Source organism: Mus caroli, unplaced genomic scaffold, assembly GCF_978045245.1.
Source record: "Mus caroli unplaced genomic scaffold, Mus_caroli_1 scaffold_3, whole genome shotgun sequence".
NCBI classification, from domain to species: domain Eukaryota; kingdom Metazoa; phylum Chordata; class Mammalia; order Rodentia; family Muridae; genus Mus; species Mus caroli.
Genome location: NW_028227258.1, coordinates 77145361 through 77166892, shown reverse-complemented (window position 1 = coordinate 77166892; position 21532 = coordinate 77145361). Strand labels below are relative to the sequence as shown.

The 21532-nt window shown below is 40.4% G+C and overlaps 1 protein-coding gene across 5 annotated transcripts in view; it reads left to right on the top strand.

The window, feature by feature from the left end:
* Fbxw7 (F-box and WD repeat domain containing 7) overlaps positions 1-21532 on the top strand; it is a 161775-nt gene that overhangs the window by 73887 nt on the left and 66356 nt on the right. For all 5 annotated transcript variants that reach the window (XM_029475516.1, XM_021158294.2, XM_029475514.1 and 2 more), the window contains one exon: positions 13198-13776. In XM_029475516.1, coding sequence (XP_029331376.1) covers positions 13267-13776 — 510 coding nt within the window. In that variant the 5' untranslated portion in view covers positions 13198-13266. The remainder of the gene's footprint in view (positions 1-13197; positions 13777-21532) is intronic.

The following is a 21532-nucleotide window of genomic DNA, read 5'->3' as shown; positions in this document are numbered from 1 at the left end:
TAATCTTGCTTACCTCCATTGTGAAGAGGTAATCCAATTTCCCCATAGTAATCTGGATCTATAACCCCTCCTAACACTGTTATTCCTTTCTTAGCCTGTTGGTTTAAGGGCATTAGAAGCCCAAAATGACCAGGGGGAAGTCTGAGCTTCCAGTTCAATGGAATGTTTGTTGTGGCTCCTTGTATGAGCATTCCCCTCTCTGGATCCAAAACTTCTAAGCCAGCAGAATCTAGAGTTGTGGGGACAGGACACAAAAAATTTACTAGAGGTTCACTGGGAGTGATAGTGAGTGGAACTATTCCCTTTTCCACCCCTTGATTCCTGGACCCATGGATCCTGACTATGGGGGAAACTGTACCACATATTGGACGCTGATTCAAAGCATATACTGCCTTCTGAAGAACTCTGCCCTAGCCCTCCATGCTGCTGCCACCTAATTGGTGCTGTAACTGTGTCTTCAAAAGGCCATTTCATCTTTCTGTCAGACCAGCTGCTTTAGGATGATGGGAAACATGGTAAGAGCTGTAGCACTTTGCTGGCTGTGAAATGAGTTCCTTGGTCAGAAGCAATACTGTGTGGAATACCATGACGATGGATAAGGCATTCTGTGAGTCCGTGGATGGTGGTTTTGGCAGAAGCATTACGCGCAGGAAAGGCAAATCCATAACCAGAAAAAGAATCTATTCCAGTAAGAACAAAACATTGTCCTTTCCACGAAGTAAGTGGTCCAATGTAGTCAACCTGCCACCAGGTTGCTGGCTGGTCACCTCAAGGAATGGTGCCATATCTGGGGCTCAGTGTTGGTTTCTGCTGTTGGCAGATCTGGCATTCAGTAGTAGCTGTAACCAGGTCAGCCTTGGTGAGTGGAAGTCTGTGTTGCTGAGCCCAAGCATAACCTCCATCTCGACCACCATGGCCACTTTGTTCAAGTGGTCATTAAACAACAGCATGCATGAATGGCTGGGGAAAGAGGCTGACTGTCCACAGAACGGGTCATCTTATCCACTTGATTATTGAACTCCTCCTCAGTTGAAGTCACCTTTTGGTGAGCATTTACATGGGACACAAATATCTTCACATCCTTTGCCCATTTGGAGAGATTTATCCACGTACTTCTTCCCCAGATGTCTTTCTCAACAATTTTCCAGATCTTTCCAGGTCCTTGACCATCCAGTCGATCCATTGGCTATAGCCCACTATGCTGGTACTAACTTGTCTTAGAGCTTTTAATGCTATGATGAAACATCTTGACAAAAGCAACTGGGGAGGAAAGGGTTTATTTGACCTACACTTTCCAATCATAGTCTGTCATTGAAGGAAGGACAGGAACTGAAGCAGAGCAGGAACTTGAAGGCAGGAGCTGATACAGAGGCCATGGAGAGATGCTACTTTCTGGCTTGCTTCCCATGGCTTGGTCAGCCTGCTTTTTCATAGAACCACCAGCCCAGGGATGGCACCACGTACAATGCTCCCAGCTCCCCATTGATCACTAACTGAGAAAATGCCCTACAGCTAGATATCATGGAGGTATTTCCGAATCTGAGGCTGCCTCTTTTCGGATGACTATAACTCTTGTCAAGTTGACACACAGTACAGAGAGTAAGGAGAGAAATCCAGACAGGAATTTTTAAAATGGGAAGTAGGTGAAGTAAGAGCAGCCTGGAGTTAGCCACTCATAGCTTCATATTTGACAAAGATTACTCAGGAGATGAGATTACTCAGAGAGGTAGGCTCTATAGAGGATACACCTCTCGGTTCCAAGATGCAAACTATACGAAGACAGTTTTCTTTTTTTGCCTCACAACAAATAATGTTAAATGATTAGCTAACAATTAAAATGATAGCTAAGTTGGGGGTCCCATTAAAGAAACAGACTCCTCACTGGTTGCTACAAATAATGTGTTTTCCATACTGCAGTGAAAGATTTATTTTGAAATTCAGAACGTTCCTGCAAAATGGTAGTGAGGCACAGTGGAAAGAAAATCTAAAAGGATTTGAATCCATAGTGGTTACTTTCTAGTTCCTTATGATGCTGCTGAGCAAGGCTGTCTCTTTCTCTCACTGGCTCTTAGATGTTTCAGATGCTTCACCTATGGCTGTTGCTTGTATGACCCTCTCATATTCTGTCACTAGTAGTGAGCTGTGGGCACACACCTGCATTGTAGGGGCTGTGCATTTGAGAAAGCCTGTCACTTTGCCCATCGAATTGGGAAACCATGAGTCTTTATTCTGATTCCCTGATGAGATTTTTATCTGATGGTACTGTAGGGGAATCCTTACTACTGAGGACATGGGCTCCAAGGCCAACACTGTCCTTGAATTTAACAGCAGACATAGTAGGAGAGTCAAAAACAGAGAAGTTTTGTGTTATCTTCAGTTTTACAGACCCCCCTCCCCCCGTACTTAATGTAGATTTAAACCGAAGTACTCTAACTAAATACTGAAAGCACAGTTGAGCTCTGAACAATACATACACTTATATACCTAACACATCAGTCAAGATAGAGATTATCACCGCAGAAAATTCTTTAAGTCTATATTTTATGTGTCTATGTGTATTAGTATCTGAGGAGAAGAGGGGGTTGGATCCTCTGGAGCTGGAGTTACAGCTAGTGAACTGCCCAATGTGGGTGCTGGGAACTGAATTCTGGTTCTCTGGAAGAGCAGCAAATGCTCTTAACTCCACCGAGTCAGTCTTTCCAGGCCTGACTTCCAAATTCTTTTAAGCCCCGTTTCAGTCACTACCACACTTAGAAAAACTCTGTGCTGTTTTACATCATTGTAAATAGTTTGAAATTAAAAAAAATATATTGTCAATTTTACAGTATTTCTTTTGCATCTGGATATGCATGCATTTACATTCCTGTGCATGCACAGAGGCCATCCTACCTTTTTCCTCTGAACTCCTTGACACATGCTCTCTCACCCAATTTGAAGCTGGACTAGAGGCCAGAAAACCCAAGTAAACTCTTTGTTTCTGCCCTTTTCCAAACGAGGTCACACCTCCCAACCCTTCCTTAACAGTTCCATCAACTGGGGACCAAGTACTCAGGTCCAAGGGGCTATTGTCATTCACACCACCACAAGCACTAAGGACTTACTTTGCCCTGGTCATTTGGTAGAAGGTTACCAACGTGATGTACTGTCTCATCCAAACCTGCCCTGTGTTCCTTCTTTCCCTCTTGTCCCTTCTCCCCTTTCTTTTTCCGCACCCTTCCATTTTGTTTTCATTTGTGTGTGTGTGGGGGTGGGTGGGTGGGGTGGGTTGTGGTTTGTGTGAATGCATTTGTATGTGGGGACAGAAGGCAGTTTTGGGGTTTCATTCTACCCTGTTCTTGTCACACAGTCTCTTACTGAGACTTGGGGCTAGGCTGTGCAGAACTTACAGATAAGCCTGTCTCTGCCTCACAAGCACTGGCCTTACAAGTGCATGCCACCATGCCCAGCTTCCTACATGAGTTCCGGGTACCAAACTCAGTTTGACTGGCAAGTACTTTACCAGCTAAGCTATGTGTCTCGGACCCAGTGTACATTTTGTATGAATAGGACATTTTCAAGCATAATGACAGTATAGATATAAAAGCAAAGATGTAGGCATCAATATGGCATTCCCTAGACCTCCTTTCAGTTAACCAGTTGTCTGGTTAATGTGTCTTGTGAGACTTTGTGTTGCATTTGTTAGGCTTCTGGAATCTCATGTGCTACTTTCATCCCTTTCACCACTTGGAGATGCTTCTGATTCTGCACAGTAGGAACTCTTGCCTCATGTTCCCTTACTAGTGGTTCAGTTTCAGAAGTGCCAGAGAAATGATGCTGCCTTTGCCTCGCTGCTTAGGGATTAGGTCCACCAGCAGAGATGCACTTTTATTTATTGCCAGTCTGTCTACATGAGAATAAAAACATTCACATCTCTAAAACATCTGGCTAGTTCAAGATTCAGGCACTTGCCTTGCAAATCTGACAGTTGGAGTTTGTGCCTCAGAATCCATAGACGGGTAGGAAGGCACTGCCTCCACAAAGTTGTCCTCTGCCCACCACGTATCATTTGTAGCATGCACATGCCCACATGCATATTATACACAGACACACAGTAACAACAGGAAGAACATCTGCATGGCAATGGTTATCCACAGCTCATGGTAAGTTAGCTTGGTCCCTGAGTTACAGATATAGTACTTCCCTGTCAGTCAGTGTCTGATCAGAAGTTGCTCTGTCTCCCACCCTGTGTTTTGGGTGCTCATTGAAACCTCTTTTTCTCTACTGCACTCACCCTACAGCTCTTACTAAAGTTGTTAAAGCAAGTAGTGGAGATTCCATTTTTTCTTTTTAAACATTATACATTGTCTTTATTACATCCTTAAATCTTATCATAGATTTCTGCTGGCATGGAATGTGCCAGAATAATTCTTACACACTTATTAAGAATAAAAAGTCATATTTAAATCATCTTTTTTGGGGGAGGTTGCAACTCCCTGGTAATTAATTCAGTTTTTGGTCTTTGGAATCAATCCCTTATCTTTTCATAAAATTTGCAAACTCAAGAAATTTAATAAAATAGGTTTAGCTAGTTTGAGCCAAAAAGAAGCTTAATTTTTCAGAATCTCGGCTTAGATGACTTAAGTTAAATAAAGGCCATAAGTTGATTGATTAATTTTATTTGTAGCGTGACAGTTTATTGATAGTATTGCATAGTTCTGTTACTTAGAGTGGTGCCCCAGGGACCAGGAACAGATAACCAGACTCGATGTGATTATATGACTGAGGAAACAGTGCTGCCTGCCCACTGAGCCTGCACAGTGTAGCTCTTACACGGCTCCTCCTCTCCCAAGCTCTGCCTTATACTTCTGAGCCTCGTGAATAGAAACTATTTCACCTGCCCTTATTTCCTGCCACACAAATAAGGTGGGTCACATGGCCAGGTGGATTAGTCAGAAGGTCTCACCCTCAAGTGACAAGGCCAGGCTGAGCTTGTTTGTCACTGCTGCTGAGTTCGAAAGGCTCCTGTGTGCAATTTGAAAACTTGGCATAATGCTTATGTTTCCATATCAAGTCAGGCTTCTATTTGGCCAGGTCGGGAATAGGCTTTTTCTCAGTTACTCTGTGACAGGAGATGGAGCTCCTGCACTTGCTGGTCCCCTTCTTTGCTCTCAAGCCGTAGCAGTGATAGTATCATCCATGGCCTCTTAGAACGCATTGCTTGTCAAAAGCTTTATTTTCATTGTATCCAAGAGCCTCGGCTGATGGAAGAAACAGCTGCAATGTTCTTGATGCTGTACAGAGACAGACAATAAATATGTTACAGGCTAGCGTCTGCACCCTTCATCTTTCACGTCTAGAGGCTAGCCCATAGGATGGCATCTATATGTAAGGCAAGCCTTTTCTCTTTAGTTACATATTTCTGGATGCAACCTCAGACTTACCTGGAGACATACATACTTTAATAGTGATTCTAAATCCAGTCAAGTTGACAGCGATGATGATTAATTATCCCAGTCTTCTGGAATGCCCATTTTATTTCCGTGTTAATATATTTCTTAGTCAGTGTTCTGTTGATGATGGCAACTCTTATAAAGGAGAACATTTCATTGAGGATTGCCTACAGTTCAGAGGGTTGGTCTATTATCATGGGGAAGTATGGCAGTGGATAGTAGACAGGGTACTGTATGTAGCTTTAGCTGAGATTTCTACATCTGGATTCTCAGGCATTAGGGACAGGGACGAGGATGGACACACACACACACATATGGCAGGGGGGGGGTAGACAGACAGACAGACAGTGATCCTGACTTAGGCTTCTGAAACTTGAAAGCCCATCTCCCAAACCCCATACCTGCTCCAGCAAGGCCACACCTCCTAATCCTTCTCAAGTAGTGCTACTCTGGGATGACCAAGCATTCAAATATAGGCGCCTGTAGGGGCCATTCTTATTCAGATCACCACAGCTATGTATCACTGAGGATCTTTTCAGCTCTTTTTGTGGTTCTTGATTTTTACCTTAAAGTTTTTACTTCCTGCCATGGGAGATAAAGAACCAAAATTACTAAAAAGCAAAACATGAACAATAATAATTTGAAATAAATTTGAAATAAAAGTTTTCTAGTTATAGTATTAGTAGTCTGTACTAAAGATGACAAGATTTATTTTTTTGTCTATTTTGTTTTGAGACAGTATTTATTATGAAGACTAGGCTGGTCTTTTTTTTTTTTAATACTTTTTTATTACATATTTTCCTCAATTACATTTCCAATGCTATCCCAAAAGTCCCCCATACCCTCCCCCCCACTTCCCTACCCACCCATTCCCATTTTTTGGCCCTGGCATTCCCCTGTACCGGGGCATATAAAGTTTGTGTGTCCAATGGGCCTCTATTTCCAGTGATGGCCAACTAGGCCATCTTTTGATACATATGCAGCTAGAGTCAAGAGCTCCGGGGTACTGGTTAGTTCATAATGTTGTTGCACCTAGAGGGTTGCAGATCTCTTTAACTCCTTGGATACTTTCTCTAGCTCCTCCATTGGAGGCCCTGTGATCCATCCAATAGCTGACTGTGAGCATCCACTTCTGTGTTTGCTAGGCCCCGGCATAATCTCACAAGAGACAGTTATATCAGGGTCCTTTCAGCAAACGCTTGCTAGTGTATGTAATGGTGTCAACGTTTGGAGGCTAATTATGGGATGGATCCCTGGATATGGCAGTCTCTAGATGGTCCATCCTTTTGTCTCAGCTCCACAGTTTGTCTCTGTAACTCCTTCCATGGGTGTTTTGTTCCCAATTCTAAGAAGGGGCAAAGTGTCCACACTTTGGTCTTCGTTGTCTTGAGTTTCATGTGTTTTGCAAATTGTATCTTATATCTCGGGTATATTAAGTTTCTGGGCTAATAATCCACTTATCAGTGAGTACATATCATTTGAGTTCTTTTGTGATTGTGTTACCTCACTCAGGATGATGCCCTCCAGGTCCAACCATTTGCCTAGGAATTTCATAAATTCATTCTTTTTAATAGCTGAGTAGTACTCCATTGTGTAAATGTACCACATTTTTGGTATCCATTCCTCTGTTGAGGGGCATCTGGGCTCTTTCCAGCTTCTAGCTATTATAAATAAGGCTGCTATGAACATAGTGGAGCATGTGTCCTTCTTACCGGTTGGGACATCTTCTGGATATATGCCCAGGAGAGGTATTGCAGGATCCTCTGGTAGTACTATGTCCAATTTTCTGAGGAACCACCAGACTGATTTCCAGAGTGGTTGTACAAGCTTGCAATCCCACCAACAATGGAGGAGTGTCCCTTTTTCTCCACATCCTCGCCAGCATCTGTTGTCACCTGAATTTTTGATCTTAGCCATTCTGACTGGTGAGATATGGAATCTCAGGGTTGTTTTGATTTGCATTTCTCTGATGATTAAGGATGTTGAACATTTTTTCAGGTGCTTCTCAGCCATTCGGTATTCTTCAGGTGAGAATTCTTTGTTTAGCTCTGAGCCCCATTTTTTAATGGGGTTATTTAATTTTCTGGAGTCCACCCTATTGAGTTCTTTATATATATTGGATATTAGTCCCCTATCTGATTTAAGATAGGTAAAGATCCTTTCCCAATCTGTTGGTGGCCTTTTTGTCTTATTGACGGTGTCTTTTGCCTTGCAGAAGCTTTGCAGTTTCATGATGTCCCATTTGTCAATCCTCGATCTTACAGCACAAGCCATTGCTGTTCTTTTCAGGAATTTTTCCCCTGTGCCCATATCTTTGAGGCTTTTCCCCACTTTCTCCTCTATAAGTTTCAGTGTCTCTGGTTTTATGTGAAGTTCCTTGATCCACTTAGATTTGACCTTAGTACAAGGAGATAGGAGAGGATCGATTCGCATTCTTCTACATGATAACCGCCAGTTGTGCCAGCACCATTTGTTGAAAATGCTGTCTTTCTTCCACTGGATGGTTTTAGCTCCCTTGTCAAAGATCAAGTGACCATAGGTGTGTGGGTTCATTTCTGGGTCTTCAATTCTATTCCATTGGTCTACTTGTCTGTCACTATACCAGTACCATGTAGTTTTTATCACAATTGCTCTGTAGTAAAGCTTTAGGTCAGGCATGGTGATTCCACCAGAGGTACTTTTATCCTTGAGAAGAGTTTTTGCTATCCTAGGTTTTTTGTTATTCCAGATGAATTTGCAGATTGCTCTTTCTAATTCGTTGAAGAATTGAGTTGGAATTTTGATGGGGATTGCATTGAATCTGTAGATTGCTTTTGGCAAGATAGCCATTTTTACAATGTTGATCCTGCCAATCCATGAGCATGGGAGATCTTTCCATCTTCTGAGATCTTCTTTAATTTCTTTCTTCAGAGACTTGAAGTTCTTGTCATACAGATCTTTCACTTCCTTAGTTAGAGTCACGCCAAGGTATTTTATACTATTTGTGACTATTGAGAAGGGTGTTGTTTCCCTAATTTCTTTCTCAGCCTGTTTATTCTTTATGTAGAGAAAGGCCATTGACTTGTTTGAGTTAATTTTATATCCAGCTACTTCACCGAAGCTGTTTATCAGGTTTAGGAGTTCTCTGGTGGAATTTTTAGGGTCACTTATATATACCATCATATCTTCTGCAAAAAGTGATATTTTGACTTCATCTTTTCCAATTTGTATCCCCTTGATCTCCTTTTGTTGTTGAATTGCTCTGGCTAGGACTTTATGTACTATGTTGAATAGGTAGGCAGAAAGTGGGCAGCCTTGTCTAGTCCCTGATTTTAGTGGGATTGCTTCCAGCTTCTCACCATTTACTTTGATGTTGGCTACTGCTTTGCTGTAGATTGCTTTTATCATGTTTAGGTATGGGCCTGAATTCCTGATCTTTCCAAGACTTTTATCGTGAATGGGTGTTGGATCTTGTCGAATGCTTTTTCTGCATCTAACGAGATGATCATGTGGTTTTTGTCTTTGAGTTTGTTTATATAATGGATTACGTTGATGGATTTCCATATATTAAACCATCCCTGCATCCTTGGAATAAAACCTACTTGGTCAGGATGAATGATTGCTTTAACGTGTTCTTGGATTCGGTTAGCGAGAATTTTATTGAGTATTTTTGCATCTATATTCATAAGAGAAATTGCTCTGAAGTTCTCTTATCTTTGTTGGATCTTTCTGTGGTTTAGGTATCAGAGTAATAGGCTGGTCTTAAATTCATAAGTTTCTGAGTTCTAGGATTACAGGTATGAGCTATTAAACTGTTTGCTAAAGAGGAAAAATATTTCATGATTTTATGCTTTATAAAAAACTAAATATAATTTATAAATAAATTTGAGAGTTTAGAATGCATTTATCTTTGTGGTGCTGGGATGACATAGTAAGAAAGGACAGTGCCTTTCTGATATGGCCTTACATCTAGTGGGGGAAGGCCATACATACAAATGTGGGCTTGTGGATCCATAGGCTCTTCTTATGCAGCACGGCTTATTCTAGTGCTTCTATTTATTTAGTACTATGGGAAGAGGCAGGGCAAGGGGAGAGGGGAGCTTAGTGCAGGGGCTTTTACTGATTTTAGTGGACTAGTGGGAGAGTGTATGTATGTTTGTGCAGGTTTGTGTGCTATGCAGAGTCCTGAAGTTGATGCTGGGTGTCTTCCTCTATTGCTCTACAACTTATATTTTGCAACAGCGTCTCTCAGAAAACCGGGTGCTCTAGATTGGCAGGCTAACAAATACCATTGCTCCCCTGCCCAGCACTGGGCTCATAGACTTGGATTGGAATGCTATAGTTTTACATGGGTGCTGGCGATCTGACCTGAGATCCTTATACTTGTGAAGCAAGCACTTTACCCACTGAGCCATATTATGATCCTACCTGTGACCTTTTGGCAGTTATTTGTGGACATGTACAGGTCTCCCCCCTCCCCAAAAAACTGGACCCAATTGGCATGCATGTGTTAATGAGCAATGCTTTACCTTCTTGTTTCAGCTCCACACCATAAACAAGTGTCCTCTTCATGTCTATACTGAAATACTTGCCCATATTTGTTTTCTTTTTGTTGTTGATTATGTTGTTTAAAAAATCCCCAGCCATACAACCAAATTGCCCTCTAAAATTTGTAAGTTCCAAAATGCTTTGATACTGCCATATGAAGAAAATATTGCAGTTTAGCTAAGTCTCGTTCAGACCTGAGTTATATTCTTTGGGCATGAGTTCAGTGTAGATCAACAGTGTTGTGGTCTAGATGCATTTTTCTTCAAGAGCAGTGGCTCGGGATTTACTAATTCAGTGGGTAAACCAATTTCACCAAACATACTGATCACGACTAAGAGAACTAACTATATTTAATTAATGGTGGTGACCTATAGAGATTTTAGGTATTGTGAATGTTTTATTTATTTATTTATTTATTTATTTATTTATTTATTTATTTTTTTGGTTTTTTCGAGACAGGGTTTCTCGGTGTAGCCCTGGCTGTCCTGGCACTCACTTTGTAGACCAGGCTGGCCTCGAACTCAGAAATCCACCTGCCTCTGCCTCCCGAGTGCTGGGATTAAAGGCGTGCGCCACCACGCCCGGCCGTGAATGTTTTATTATCCCCACTCCATCTGAAACTACTGTTTCAGTTACGCTTAATATTTCCTTGTAGCCTTGAATGTGAAATCCTATTTTACTGTGCGTTCTGGTCAGAAAGGCTTGACACAAGCAGAAACATGTGTTAGATTTGCTGTTGTTTGTTTTGTTTTAGGGGACTTTGAGACAGGGTTTCTCTGTGTAGCCTTAGCTGTCCTAGAACTCAGCTTTGTAGACCAGGTTGGCCTCACACTCAAGAGATCCACCTGCCCCTGCCTCCCAAGTACTAGGATTAAAGGAGTGTACCACAACTGCCTGGCTAGAATTTGTTTTATAATTTATTCTTGGTGAGACTTGGGATTAGGTAAAGAAACAATTGTAAATCCTTCTCTCCAGAATATTAATGTGGGTTTGAAGGAGGTTCTTGTTTTAGAATAATAATGTATGAACACTGCATTGATTCTGCTGTTAGAACAGGCAATATAAGTGTTAGCACATACGATTGTCAGGGTTTTATCATGTGCTTCCTGGAGACTGAGGCACAAGAAGATGCAGTTACAAGTTCTTAAACCCGGGCTGTTTTTGAAGGCAGCATCCTTAGCAAGTGTAATTCTTTGAGCCTCAGTTGTCTAGTGTTTAGTTAGAAACATTTCTAGTTTGAAAGTTGTACGGTTTTGTCAGTATCATTTACAGTCTCAGCATGTCCAGTTGTGGAAGAAATAGTTCAGTATTTTGAAAATTGTAGTGTTAAAAATACATTAGCTGTCAGATTTCATTTTTCTAAAGTCTAGCTAAGTCTCATTAGATATTGGTAAAAACATAAGTTTTGTACATGATAAATATTGACATCATGTACTTCTGCTATGAAATAGTAGAGCATTTAAAAATGTTAAAGTTGAAAATTTCAATTTAAAAACAATAGGATACTGTGTGTTTGTTTGTGTTTTATATAAGTGTTCTGATTCATACAAATCTTTCTCTGAAGTGTTCAGAATTGGTTTGTAAAACAAAATGTGTATTCTTGGGAGATTATTAACCTTTTTGCATCAAGTTTCAAGTTCTAGGTGCTTTTTAAAAAATGTATGTAATGTGTTGAAATTATTTTAGGAAAACTTGAACATGGTCAAATATCAGCAAAGAACGTTCTCTATAATACACAGACTGAACCCTGGTATAGCTGTCTTGTATGAGGCTATGCCAGTGCCTGGCAAATACTGAAGTGGATGCCCACAGTCATCTATAGGATGGAACACAGGGCCACCAATAGAGAAGCTAGAGAAAGCACCCAGGAGCTGAAGGGATCTGCAACCCTATAGGTGTAACAACAATATGAACTAACCAGTACACCCAGAGCTTGTGTCTCTAGCTTCATATGTAGCAGAAGATGGCCTAGTTGGCCATCATTGGAAAGAGAGGCCCCTTGGTATTGCAAACTTTATATGCCCCAGTACAGGGGAACGCCAGGGCCAAGAAGTGGGAGTGGGTGGGTAGGGGAGCAGGGCAGGGGAGGGTATAGAGAACTTTCGGGATAGCATTTGAAATTTGAAATGTATATAAAGAAAATATCTAATTAAAAAATACACAGACTGAAAAATGTAACATGAAATATTAGACCATATGCTAGCACACAGAAAAAACATTTTCAGTATGTAAGTTTTGAAAAATAAGTTGAAAGCCTCCATAAACACCCAATCTTCATAATGCTTTTAAAATGTAACAGCATGTCTTGGCTACAAATTCTAGCTAATGGACTCTTTTCTTGTAAATTAATTGATTAACTAGTTCATTAATTTATGTATGTGGGTATTTTTGTTTCTATATATGTCTGTATATGCCTGACCAGAAGAAGGTGTCAGATTCTCTGTAACTGGAGTTACAGATGGTTGTTAACCTCCATACAGGTGCTAGGAATTGAACCTGTGTCCTTTGGAAGAACAGCCAGTGCTCTTAACTGCTGATCCATCTCTCCAGCCCCACTCATGGGCTCTTGTATCTTGTATACTAAACATCTGGATTTTATTCTCATTCTCCCCACCCCCTTTCCATCAGTGAGCCTCTTCTGTGTAATGTTCCCTTTCCTATTTTCAGATCCTTAGGATAGGCTACCACAACTGGAGCTACTGGGTCACAGAGTATGGACTTTTGCGTGTTTTTACCTACAATATTTAGATTTGTTGTTAATTGATTTATATTCATTGTAGAAGATAAAAATTACAGCGATTCTGCTTCTTATCTGAAGGTAAGGTTTTATGGTGCAGGAAGCTTGGGAGATTGCCAGGATAATAAAGCTCCTTGAAGGGGACTTACGTCAACATCCCTGAACCTTGCTGGACACTTTATAGGTGGCTTTGTTGTTGTTGTTTGTCTATGTTTAATAGTTAGTGAATGATTTATATAGGAATTATTTTATTGGCTAAGTTATATCTTATTGAGCCAAGCAACTAAACCACCAAGCTTTCAGAGATTTATGAGAAAAGGTAGTTAAAAGTCTTTAGTATGATTTTTTTTTGAAAAAAATTATAACTTACTTAATTTAAAACTTATTTGTTACTAACGAGTGTGTGGATCTTTAATTATATACTTAGACTATAGGCAAATGACACGAAAATAGACAGTAACAAAGATTGTACAAATCTTGTTTATCCCCCTTTTCCTCCTACAGAATGTGAAAACCTTTGCATCTTCTGATAGTCTAGCCAAGGTCCAAGAAGTAGCAAGCTGGCTTTTGGAAATGAATCAGGAACTGCTCTCTGTGGGCAGCAAAAGACGACGAACTGGAGGCTCTCTGAGAGGGAATGCTTCCTCAAGCCAGGCTGATGAGGAACAGATGAACCGCGTGGTTGAAGAGGATCCACAGCAGCAATCGAGACATCCTGAGGAGGAGCACACTGCGCGGAATGGTGAACTTGTGGGTGCAGACCCTAGGCCTGGAGACCAGAACGATTCCCAGCAAGGACAAGTGGAGGAAAATAATAACCGCTTTATTTCAGTAGATGAGGACTCTTCGGGAAACCAGGAAGAGCAAGAGGAAGAGGAAGAGCATGCTGGGGAACAGGAGGAGGAGGAGGAGGAGGAGGAAGAGGAGGAGGAGATGGACCAGGAGAGTGATGATTTTGATCCGTCTGATGACAGTAGCAGAGAAGATGAACATACGCACAATAGCAATGTCACAAACTGCAGTAGTGTCTCGGACCTGCCCGTTCACCAGCTCTCCTCTCCATTCTATACAAAGACAACAAAAGTGAGTAGTACCTTTAGTCTCCTTCCAGCTGGTGTGCTGCCTCGCTAGTTCAGTTATAGTGAAGCCATCCTTGCAATCTTCACATGCAGAACAACTTTACTAAGTCAGTTTTAGTTTGTTAGAGGCATTAGTGTTAGAAATACAGATACTAATAAGAAGTCAACTTCATTGCAAAACTGGGGGGTGTGGATTGAGGTTGTTTACCATAAAACAAAACCACCAGCTTCACATTTGCTGCCAGAGTGGTTTGGGTGAGTGTTCAGGGTTGGTGTGAAACATGATGTGTGTAAATTAAGTAATGAAGAATCTTGTTTGCAAAGTAGCTAATGTAGTCACTGTCTGTCGTTTCACCATCGTTAACTCTAATGGGTAAGTTAGTGGAAGTCATAGCAAATAGTTCTGTGTTGTTGTTCAAAAGTTAACTGTGGCTCATGGATGTCTAAGTAGACTAGCCTTCAGTTAACCTGTTCTAGGGATTGCATGGAGTACCAGGTCACTTGTTCTACACACATAAAAACAAACAGTCCACATCAGACATCCCTTTACTCATTTGCTGATTTTTAAATTTAGCAATGAATCATTGGACTTACTCTGTAAATACCTGTAAATTTAACTGTATCTCTTTCAATATGGTTTGACTTGGACCATAGTATCTAATACAGTTGGCTTAAAATTCAATTTGCTGAATCAGTTTTGTTTTTGGTTGTAAAACAAACTGTCTCAGAGAACGTTTCTACCTCTAATTTCCAGAGCCCGGTCACATTATTTTATTTACTTGTTGGCATGACTTAGGAAGCAAATGGCATCAGGTCATGATTCTCTCCCATTTAACTTTCTCAAAATGGAGGGTTTTGATCTGAGCTGACTCTTAGTGTTTTGCTCTTCTTTTTATTTCTGTAACAGCAGTTTAGAAAATCCTCTAGCACTCTGGAGGGCAGGCAGGAAGATCATGAATTCAAGGCAAGACATTCTCTCAACTGCTTAAAAGATGTTTTTAAAGTTACCTGTAGCTGTATTAAGAAGACTTCACATATCGAAATCTATTAATAAGAAGAAATTTATACTAATTCAGTATTTTATTTTGGAGGCCTTTACATCCTTGATCATTATAAAAAACCAGAATTGTACAGTATCCTAGGCTGCAGTTTCATTTCAGTCCCTAACGTTGGACCTTAGAGAAGAGTAGGGGCTGAGATGGAAATCCTACTTGAGAGGCAGGTGTGGTGGCCTCAACACTTAAGGCAGGAAGATTGTTGTAGATTTCAGGCTGGCCTGGGCTGTAGAGTGGGTGTGAGTCTGGGATGGGCTGTTCAGAAGACTTTTATCTTTGAGAGGAAGAAAACGTCTTCTACGTTCTCAGTTTGCTTTAAAAATGTCCCTGTAGAAGTCTCCAGCAATCCTGACTGTAGCTCCACTTAGTGTGTCATTCTGCAGCATTTCTGCATTACTGAGAAAGAGCGTGTGTTCTCTGTTGCATTGGTTTACTCTACAGAACACAATGGAGACTGTCCAGACGAAGGACAGCTTCCTGCCTTGGTCATTGAGCTTTCCTTTTTTGTGAGTGTAGAGAAGACGGACAGCAGTTTTGACCTAACAGTGAGGTGGGCACCCTTAAGTGCTGAGTATGAACAGTGGCCAGTTCAAGGCAGACTTGTACTAGTTCTTAAAATTTCTGAACTCTTGACAGGTTTTTTGAGGTGCTTTCTGTCCAGGTGACTGACAGACCCATTTGGACTAACTCTTAGTTATAGGGAACAGTCTCTGTTCTTTATAAGAAAGCCATGTTTCCTCTTGGGGCCATTAAGTTTTGTTCTTAAGGGAATATACAGTAAGCAGTATAGAGTATATTAGGTACTAGATAAACAGATTGGGATTTCTACTATTACTATTAAATGTCAAGGCTAATAGTAGTCAATAATTGCTGCTTATTAAACACAAACTGTTTACACATTCCTGGATAGATAAGTAAACAGGTTATAGAGAGCCCAATGGTTCACTCCACACCACACTTTCTTTCTCATGTTTAGATGTTTTTCTATTTTTCTTTTCTTGAGAATAGTTATTTTAAATACAATATATTCTGATTATGCTTCCCCTCCCCCAACTTCTCCAAGATCCTTCTCACCTCCCTTCCTGTCTGTACACTCCACTGACCTAACAGTGAGGTGGGCACCCTTAAGTGCTGAGTATGAACAGTGGCCAGTTCAAGGCAGACTGTACTAAAGAAAAATAATAGACCATGATAAAACAAATCCAAATGAATAAGAATAGATATAACTGGCAAACAAACAGAAGCAAAAGAGCCAAAGCATGAGTAACACATACAGATGTAGAGACATAAATGCTTATACACATAGGAGTCCATAAAAACAAAGGCCTGGAAGCCATAGTATATATGCTTAGGGTCTGTAGGGTCAAAAAGAAGAAGCTTTGACAAAACAGTGTGAGACAGAGAACCTCCATGGATGCCATGGAGTTTGTTTGTATTGATCATCTACTGCTGGGCACTGGACCAACCCTTAAGAGTGGTTTGTTTCCTCAGTGAGACTCTGTTGGAACAAAGTAATTATCAATTGCAAATAGCTTCTAGGTTTGCAATGGGGCTCTGTCTACTTTTCCTCTCAGTGCTGGGACCCCATCTGGCACAGACCTGTGCATGTTCTGAGTAACAAGATTTTATTTTTGATCTGCCCAGTTTCTAAGAACCCTTTCTCTTTCCGTGTGCTATGCTGCCCCCTATGGTAGAATGTAACACACAGTACAGTAGAGTTTCCAAGTTTGATAATGAACCCCCTGAGAACTCAGCTGCTTTTCTGGTGGTGTTAATATGACTTTATTGAAGATATGAGGCCACAAGACCTAAGTTGTAAGAGGAAGGAAGGATCATGAAAAAAGGAATTGGAGGCTCTAGAGTCTATTCTATACTAGCTGTTTTTCTCTGTGTGACAAGTCTTCCCCAAGTTCTAGAGTCAGTTTGCTTTGCCAGTTATGAGTGTTTGCGTTTGCAGGTTTAACTGTGCCAGCTTACTATATCTTTTTTTTTCCTAAATTATTTTCTCAAGAGATTCTCAGATCATATTGAATCTTTGGTATGTGATAATCTAAAATACAGATTATTAACGTTTGCTTCTGCTTTATCTTTATCAGCTAACAGGAAAAGCAAATGGAACTACAGAGATCAGGTCTTTATCCTCTTGATTTTTTTCATGAAAACAAGCATGTTTGAGAAGTCATTTCTGTAGTAACTGCATTCTTTATCTCTAATTATTAGATTCTTTCTAGTGATGGTTTTTATCCATTTGCTTCTAGGAAGAACTCCCTATACACAGGCATACACATGAATACATATGCAAAGTAGATAGAGAATACATTGTGTCTTTGAGCTCTAAACAGTAGAGGATGAGCAGGGTCTAGTTGCAAGTGCCTATAGTCATGGTGACCAGAGAGAAGGGCTTTATACCATAAGCTTAAAGTAAACAGCTTTGTGGGGGCTCTACTGGAGCTGGAACTACCAGAAAACTCTATATAATAATGTGACCAACAGCTGAAACTTAAAGGGAAGCTAAGTTACACTCTAGAGAATGATGTTCTCCTCAGAAAGTCCATGGCTTAGTTTTGTCCATAACTCTTAAACTCCCAAGTTGTATTAGGTCTAGGTATGTCCAGAGAGCAGTTGTCTTATATAACACAGCCCTAGTATGCACAGCCCTGTGAGTGGCTGTGTCCTTTCCTTGTAAATGAGAAGAAATGGAAACATGGTGAGGACTGCTTAACTTGATTCAGAATCTGGGGACAAGGAAAAGGCAGGCTGTGAAGGATGAGGTAGGTTCCCTAAACACGGGGAACTGTAGCTTGTGGTGCCTGAACGTGGACTCTTGACTCTTTCACTGACTATACGACCATGTGTGATAGCCTTATTGAACTTTTCTTTATCTGTACAATGATTACCTTTTTTCAGAAGTTTTCCAAGGATTAAGTAAAATCAAATATATGAAGTAGGTAGCATGATGAGAAACGAGGCTAGTGTGTTCCCATAGGCCTGTGACCTGGGTTTGTCTGTATCTCTCCCTTAAAATACAATTCATTCTCTATAACACGTATATCTTTTTGTGATTTTCAGTGTTCAGTCATTATGTCACTGCTAACATACAAAAGTTATGGAGAAATAAGCAGAAAATAGGTTAATACTTTAGCAAAATGCATTCAAGTAGTTGAACTTATAAACTGGGCTTCAGTAAAAAGAAAATAAGCTTTAATCAAAGTGTTGCAGATCTTGTCAGTCATCAGGCTATAAACTGTTACTTGGAGTAGAATTTTTTTAATGCATCTGTACTTTTTCCAAACTTTAACTGTAAAGTTTCTGCTTATATGCTCTGTAATCCTTGATAAAGTAAATGTCAAATTGTGGTAAATTTCTAATTATTTTCTCTCAATACAGTTTTAAAAATATTTAACATTGTTTGAAACTATATTTGCTCAATATATATATATGTGAATCAGATTATTTTTAATCTATATTCCATTCACTGAATGTAGTGAAAACAATATCTTAATTAAGAGCTTTCTCTGTAAACTAAAGATATTTTCCCTATAGAACATGTTACCTTAGCACTTGAGAAGCAGAGGCAGGCATTTCTCTAGGCCAGCCATAGCTACTTGATGAGACCGTGTCTCAAAAACAAAAACAGAATGGGGAATTTAAAAACTTGAGTACAAATGATATCATTGAGTATAAATGATATACTTCTAAGATATGTATTAATACCAAGCAGAGTTATTTCAAGATGTTTTTGAGGCAGATCACTTTATATGTATAATTACAAGGGCAGTCTTTTTAATGCTATTTTGTTGGTGGTAAGGAAGATGGTATGTCGGATAAGCATGCAGTCTTCAGGATGAATTTCATTTTAGTTTTGATATATAACTTCAGTATTCTTAAGTATCATAGCAGGCATTTGTTAGTATCAGAAAATATAGATGTAACTGCTAGGAACCACTTATTTTACCTAGGCTTTTGTGTAGCTTTTCTAATGCATAATAGAGGGTCAGAGAAAAAGGTTTTCTTCCCAAGAACTGGCACATGCCCTTAAAGGAGGGAGAGAAGTGAGACTAGAAAATGTCACTCGCTTGTGTAGTGGGAAGGGTGGGTGCTTTGCTGTCTGGCCTTGATCAGATTCCACATCCCAGACACACTTGGAGCTCTGGCAAATTCTAGCTAGGTCAGCTGACTCCATTGCTTGATGAGTTTGGCTAGCATGGGGCTCTATTTCATTTATGCTTGTGTGTACTTCATGTATATGTGGGTACTTTAGAACTTAGAACAGGTACTAGATCCTCTGAAGCTGGAGTTAAGATGGCCCTTGGTGCCTGATGGGGATTCTGGGAATAGTACTCAGGATCCTTGGCAGAACAGAAGGTGCTTTAACTCCTGAGCCATTTCTTAAGCTGAAACATTTTTTAGTATGTAGTTTCATGAACAAATTCTTTAGTGTGGCCCTAAAAGCTTTTGGCTTTCCATGTGTCACATTTCTATTGTTGTAAAGAGATACTATAACCAAGGCAACTTATGAATGAAAGCATTCAGTTGGGGACTTGCTTACATCATGGGAGAGAGTGTGGTAGCAGGCAGACAGGCAGGCATAGCACTGGACAAGTAGCTGAGAGCTCACATCTGACCCTCAAGCACAAAAGACTAGGTCTGGTGGTGTGTGCTTTGAACCCTCACCCCACCCCCACATCCCATGATTCATTTCTCCAACAAGGGCACACCTCCTAATCTTTCTCAAACAGTTTTATAAAACAGGACCAAGCATACAAATATATGAACTAGTGGGGCTCATTCTCATTCCAAGTATTATACCATGAAACATAAATAACTTTCATTGAGGGAGGGTGGAGGGGACACAGTTTGAGAATCCTGTTTTTAAAATAATTCTGAGGTGCCCAATGCTTTAGCAGGAAGGCAACAGTACTCTCCTTTTCCTTCCCTGCTTCTGACTCTCCATTTATCTAGACCTGTTACTATAAGTTACTCTGTAATGGAAACTGACGAGGAGACTGGGCTCATCAGCTCCAAATGTAAGGTCATCACTCAGCTTTATGTTTAACAGTTCTTTATGTTAACCTCTGTAGTGAGAATTTTGATTTATTTTAAAAAAATTCAATTATGTTGTGTGACTATGTTTTTGTTTTAATCCCAGGTGTGGGATGAGAGGCTGCTTCACAGCAGGTGATTATGATTTGCCTTGTGCACTACCAGGGCCGTGTTTTTTACCAGCTACAGATAGCTTAATTCTGGGGACTCTAGAGAAGGTATAAATGCCAGATCCCCAAGAAGGCTGCTGCTCCTTCTCCTGCTCCTGGTTGATATTGTTGTAGTTTGAAGAGAAGTTGGAGAAATCTTGCCGATGAAAATTGGACTTGCCCCCAAAATCCAGCATCCCTAGTCACCAGGAAGTAGTCTATTTTGTTGGCTGAAAGAGGTCTTCACCCTTTCCCCCTCTAACTTTTTCTCCTATATAGTGATTAGGGTTGGAAGAGGTTAGGGTGGAATAAGGGTTGGAAGGGAGGTAGAGATAAAAGAACCCAATAAAATAGCAAAAAACAAAATAGCACCAACTGACCTCTTTCTTTCTGGTCATTGTGTTTCCATCTAGAGTACTGACAGTCTCTGTAGTCTTCTATAGAAGACTGCTGTTATAAGGAATGTATTTGTTGTATTCTGTGAATCAATGTCCTTTTTTTGGTTTGTTTGTTTTCGTTGTTGTTTATTTTTCTTCTGGATAAGTTGCTTTTGAAATGGCATGCCCTTTTTTTCAGCATGCTAATGCTGAAGGGCAGTTGACCACACCATCTTTTGTCCTTATTCTGGTCCTCAGCAGTGCAGTAGAAGATGGACTACGTAATGGTGATAGCCATAGTAGTGATATGTAGCCATGTCTGTGGCACATTGCTTTTGTCCCAGCTACTTTGTATTTTCTTCCCAAGGATCATTTGAGCTCCTAAGTTTAATACCAGGCTGGGGAACATAGGAAAAACCCTGTCTCAATTAAACAAGCAAATAAGGATAAGTCATTTATTGAACACATTTCTGGGGTACTAATAGATTCCTTATGTGGATGTCCTTGCTGAGTCTCGTCGTTGCCAGCCTCGTGTCTAAGATGACTTATGAGCAGGAATTCAGTTGTCCTCAGGTTGGTAGCAGAGATGGTATTGAGCTGAGATTTCACTTCAGCCCAGGTTGTTCTCCCTGAAAATAGAAATACCCAGTGAAGCAGTATTTCCAGCTTTGGGATCTGCAGACTGTGGAATGACCATAAACCTTAACATCTGCTTTCAGGTCCTCAGTGTCACCCCACTGTGGCAAGTTTAAATACACAGTTTCATAGCGCAGGCCTGAGGATCCCCTAGGTCCCTGAATTACTGTGTTGGTGACATAGTTAATTTGATAGCCTGTTTAAACAATTGATTATTTAAACAATTGGCCCCTTCCTTACCCAACTGAAATTATGCCCATTAGCATAAATTCTTCCTACTTACTTTTACCTCATGTTACATCTGTGCACTCACCCTGGCCCTTCAGTCCTCTAACCTTAGAGGAAGAAATGGCATACACTCAAAAAGAAGTCTGTCCTTGAGTTAACAACTGATTCTCCAGACTTGTGAAATGGCTTTTTTGGGACAGTGGATGGGGTGGGGCTTTCCTACATTAGCCATTCTTTATAACTTTTAAAAATTAACAACCTTTTTATTTTCA